Genomic DNA, 5,193 nt, shown 5'->3' with positions numbered 1-5,193 from the left:
CTTCTCTCTGCCCAGCGTCAGCGTCAGTTCCACCGTCGACTCTGACAAGCGTTCATCGACAACTGCCACAAAAAAGGTGATTCAAAGCCTGGCTTCTTGTTTCCTTCATTGTCTCCTTCCTCCTCACTGCAATTTCACTCTTCAAACTCAGATCCAAGGTCGTGCTTATGGAGAACATGGACATTGGTGTAACCGACGGTGAGTGGTCGAGCAAACCACCTGGAAAGGTAAGGAAACAAAAAAAGAACAATGATTTAGCTCATTATCGAACAGGACAACAGCAAGAAAATATGTAACCTCGCAGGTTGGCGCAACTTTATCTGCACAACTTTTCTCACTCATTGCGCATGTGCAAGTTCTGTTCCTCTGCATTTTAGTTTTACCATTCGCTGTACAAAAATATTATTCACCCAGCAAAAAAATGTATTTGTTCATAAGCTTCTTAGAACACTTTGTATTGTAGCTACTCATTTCCATATGCTCTAATCGGTACCTATGTATTTTTATACTCACTCTATCAGTGCTTGGTTTGAATTCGCTCATTGCGCCATCGGCGCAACGGTTCATCTAGTACTATCAAATCAAGACAAGCATCCGACGATGAGCAGCCGAGGAGCAACGCTGACGATCTTACCTGTGCTGACAGATGACTAAAGAGTCCTCCCTAGCCTTCCCAAAATTCAGACCACAGTCATCATATCTTGTTAACTTGCCGATGCCTCCTACTCCTAGCTAGCGTGGTGCAAGATAAAGAAAACATGTATACGCTCTGGCAACATCCAGATTCAGCGTATTGCGGTATACGTTTTCGGTTGGGTTTTGGGATAATGTGTGTCTGAGGGTCGGGGCGGTTAGTGAAGAATGGGGAAGAAGATAGGGAACGGTGTGTTTTCAAAGATGAGGATGTAGAAGTACTGGCCTATGTGCGGTCTTGAATATTAGCCACGTTACCCAACAGGCGGTGAAAAGACTCCAGCGACGTTGTAATTTTCAATCAATTGTAGCAGACACCAGAAACGACGAAAGTCACATGCATATGTCGATCGATCATGCAATGCCGCTGGTGATTTTGCTCAGCATGTTATAAAGGGATTACCTAGACCGGCTAGAAGTATGTCTCACTGTTTATGTTGCCAGTTATTTCCAGTACTAGAGTTCTTTTAGTGAATTTTGAGTAGAGAGTTAGACCTTGGTCAAACCAAGATTATGCAAGTATGTGCAACCACCACCACGTGTGTCCATTGAGCGAGGAAATACGCTAGACCCAATGTTTGTGAGGAATATGTAAATTCATTTATACATAGACTCGTTCAAGCAACCACCGAGAAGAGATCATATCATCTGCGCATCGTACATTCCAAACAATAATCCACTTGAAGAAGTATGGGAGGTTGAGCACGTAGAGGATGAAGTAGGCCCAAGACAGCGCCGGAGACACCGCCGAAGAAGAACCCTCCCGTGAACTGCGACCACCCTTGAGAGGCAAATCAAGTTGAAAGGAGGGAATGTGAATGGGGAACCACCGTCTTAATCTCCAGGGGACGAGGAGTAGGAGATCAAAATAGAAACGGATCATCATAAAAAAAACACAGATGACTTGTCCAAAGGAATGTTCATATATCTACTTCCCAACGACCAGTAACTTAATTTTTTTTTAGAAAAATAGTATAGACACAGACACTCATATTGACACGCGCATAGTCATCCTTATGAACGCACACATGCACGACTCTGAACCAGCACAAACTCGCTGGAGACACTTTCGTAGGAGACGGACACAGCACACCACTGTAAGAATATCAACAGAAATCCTAGGATAAATTCAAAAATGTGAGTCAAGTCTAGAACCTGAATCCGAGTGGGCAGATTCCATCACAAGGAATTTAGTCATCTAAGTTATAAGTTATGTTTGTGATTGGGTTTTGTTTATGCACACCCGTAAAAAAATAGAAATTAAACATCCCCATGTTATACTCCATCGGTTATTAAATATTTGTCTTTTTAGAGATTTCAACAAGTGACTACATACGGAGCAAAATGAGTGAATCTACACTCTAAAATATGTCTATACATCCGTATGTGGTAGTCCATTTTAAAAATTCTAAAAAGACAAATGTTTAGGAACGGAGGAAGTAATATGCAGTATCGTCCATGCAAAGATTGTGAGGAATACGTAAGTTCATTTATACATAGACTCTTTCAAGCAACCACCAAGAAGAGATCACATCATCTGCAGTTGTGCACCCATCGTACATGCATGCCAATAATAAATATAACCTACTTGAAGAAGTATGGGAGGTCAAGCACGTAGAGGAGGAAGTAGGCCCAGATGGCGCCGGAGACACCGCCAAAGAAGAAGCCTCCGGTGAACTGGGACCACCCTTCTGCCGTCTGCAGCTTGTCGGCCTCCTTCTTGCGGCCGGTGAGCGTGAGGGTGGGCGCGGTGGAGGGCACGCCCTCGTTGAAGGACACGACGCCGTACATGGTGAGCCAGACGCTGAGGATGGAGACGAGGATGATGGCGCCGAGAGTGCCTGCTTGGCCGTGAATCGGCGTGTTGCGGAGCGGGCCGGTGAGCGCAAAGGGGCCGACGAGGAGGTAGCCGTGGGCCAGGCCGACCTCGATGCCACGGAGGAGCGGACTGATGGCAGTGCGGTACGCGGGGAGGTTGGAGAGGTACCACGCGACGAGGGGGCTGGAGGTGACGGGGGTCTCAAGGCTGCCGATGAACGGGTCACCGTTGATGGGCTGGACCACCTGGTACGTGGCCTGTTGCTACAGGAGAGTACACATCCAAGTTAGGACCACTAGCATTAGATAACTTCGGAGCACACATCACAGTACTACACTTAGATAAAGTTAATACTACTTTACCACTTCAAGTTTCCACCATCAGGCTACCACATAAATTTCACCAAAAGAACTGAGGCTTCCTCCATCATATGACAACCAGGGTCTAGGGCAACTACATGTTAGAGTTTCTCAGGACCTTGTGGAGGGCAGAATGCTGAGCCCTGATCTTGTACTCATCACTGCTGACGGATGTAGCCCAACAATGTTCCATCAGATGCTCCAGCAACCCAGACATGGGCTTGGGCCTAATGCAGTAGGGGCAGCAGTACTTGTCCGTCCTCCAGTTGTAGTACGTACCAGATCCTTGGGCCCTGATCTTCTGCACCACCTTCTCTTCAAAGGACTCGACGTTCCCCTCGACCACATCATCTCCAGATTCACACTGCGCACATTAATAACTGACATTAATACATTATGCATTCAAATACTATAAACATCTAACACTAACTCAATGCACAAATAACATTTCAACTAGGCCTTACCTCGTACGGCTCATCTTCATCCCTGTCATATGGGTAGTACCCAGATGAGTCCCACTTCCTCCTCTTGCCAACAAGATCCTCCTTCTGCTATATTGTCAACTAGGCAAATCATTTACAAGGAATTGAATTGCAGTTCAAATAATGTCATTACAAACAAGTTCTGAATTAGCACTCATATGCTAGAATGAGTGAAATGGTGAAGCCTAACTCCTACATCTAATTAAAATACCCTAACTCCAGCATCTAATTAAAAAACACTAACTCCTAGATCCACTAGATCATTGAATCACAAAGTTTACTTACATATATCATTGGATATAAATGAATCCAATACAAATAACACTAACTCATACATCTAATAAAAGTAATCCACTGGATCATTGAATCACAAAGTTTACTTACATATATCATTGGATATAAATGAATCCCGTACAAATAACACTAACTCATACATCTAATAAAAGTATCATAACTCTTACTCCTACTGCATCATTCGGTCGCACCATTTAATTACATTTATCTCTGCCTATAAATGAATCCAATACAAAAAAACCTAAATAAACATCTAATTAAGAAACACTAACTAGTACATCTACTACATCATTCAATCACAGAATCTATATATAACTGTCTATAAATGAATCCAATACAAATAAACCTTAACTAATCAACTAATTAAAAAACCATAACTACTACATCTACTGGATGTGATTCAATCACAAATTCTACATATCAGTGGCTCTAATTGAATCCAATACAAAAAATCTCCAACTAAACATCTAATTAAAAAACACTAACTACTACATCTACTGGATGTGATTCAGTCACACATTCTACATATCAGAGGCTATAAATGAATCCAATAAAAAAACTAACTAAACATCTAATTAAAAACCCTAACTACTACATCTACTGGATGTGATTCAATCACAGATTCTACAAATCAGTGGCTCTAATTGAATCCAATACAAAAAATCCTCAACTAAACATCTCATTAAAAACCCTAACTACTTGATCTACTGGATGATTCAATCACAGAATCCAAAACCTTCACTATAAATCAATCAAACATCTAAGAACCCTAATTATCATAAGGGGATGCAGCAACTAGCAACAACAAAAAACCCTCACACCTAAATCTACTGATTAATGGGGATAACTACCAACGGAGGGGACTGCTAGCAAGGATTACCTGCAGGTCCACGTGCTCGCCGCCGGCCTCCGCAGGTCCATTAGAAGGGCCGCTCGACGCTGTCACGCCAAGCTCCGACACGGCTGAGTCCGCCACGGCCACCTTCTTCTCCTCCAGATCCGCCGCCGCAGCGACCGATGCAGCGCGTGGGGATGCAACACCTCCTGCACCCGCACCGCCGACGAGGTTCTGCACGGCATCTGCCACGGTCTCCGTGCCCGTCTTCTACAGATCTCCGTCCGCGACGGCGGCTTCGCCACGGCCTTGCTCCATCCGAGCCAGAAGCAAGCAGGAGAAGAGAGCGAGGCGGTGGTGGTGAGCGAGCAGGTGGGATGGCCGGTGGGGGAGACGATGAGGCAGAGGAGAGAGGAGGGAGAGGGAGGCGATTTGGGGGAAATGGGGTGGGCGATCCGGCCGGTGCCCGTTCCCCTCCTCTTATACTAGGGGCCTTTTTTTGGAAACTATCCACGCACACGTCCGCGCGCACGACTGCTGGGAAACGCAACCGCCAGCGTATAATATACGTACACGCGCGGCGTACAATAGTACACGGGCCGGCGCGGGCTCATACAGGGCTCTACGACTGGTCTACACGCGCTCTATGCCCACCTGAAATGACCATCGTTTCCCTCGTTACGAACCGGCATCGACCATCCTTGTGTTTTT

General features: G+C 45.1%; 1 protein-coding gene and 1 pseudogene across 1 annotated transcript; one reads left to right on the top strand and one right to left on the bottom strand.

The window, feature by feature from the left end:
• Positions 1-2,277: 2,277 nt before the first annotated feature.
• LOC123067251 (photosystem I reaction center subunit XI, chloroplastic-like) lies at positions 2,278-4,800 on the bottom strand. The gene is made up of 5 exons (XM_044490134.1): positions 4,791-4,800; positions 4,528-4,691; positions 3,336-3,422; positions 2,990-3,235; positions 2,278-2,775 (listed from the first exon to the last, which is right to left on the bottom strand). The coding sequence occupies exons 1-5, from the start codon at positions 4,798-4,800 to the stop codon at positions 2,278-2,280; spliced, it is 1,005 nt and encodes a 334-aa protein (XP_044346069.1).
• Positions 4,801-4,923: 123 nt separating this feature from the next.
• The window catches only part of LOC123067250 (lysine--tRNA ligase-like), a 4,885-nt pseudogene continuing 4,615 nt past the window's right edge, over positions 4,924-5,193 (top strand).

This window comes from Triticum aestivum, chromosome 3B, assembly GCF_018294505.1.
Source record: "Triticum aestivum cultivar Chinese Spring chromosome 3B, IWGSC CS RefSeq v2.1, whole genome shotgun sequence".
Taxonomy (NCBI): domain Eukaryota; kingdom Viridiplantae; phylum Streptophyta; class Magnoliopsida; order Poales; family Poaceae; genus Triticum; species Triticum aestivum.
This window is presented reverse-complemented; position numbering and strand designations above follow the sequence as displayed.

Excerpts from the sequence above, each read along its gene's own strand:
- LOC123067251 (XM_044490134.1), bottom strand. Across the intron at positions 3,236-3,335 it reads ATGAAGATGAGCCGTACGAG|TGTGAATCTGGAGATGATGT; the intron begins GTAAGGCCTAGT and ends TAATGTGCGCAG. Across the intron at positions 2,776-2,989 it reads AGCATTCTGCCCTCCACAAG|CAACAGGCCACGTACCAGGT; the intron begins GTCCTGAGAAAC and ends ACTCTCCTGTAG.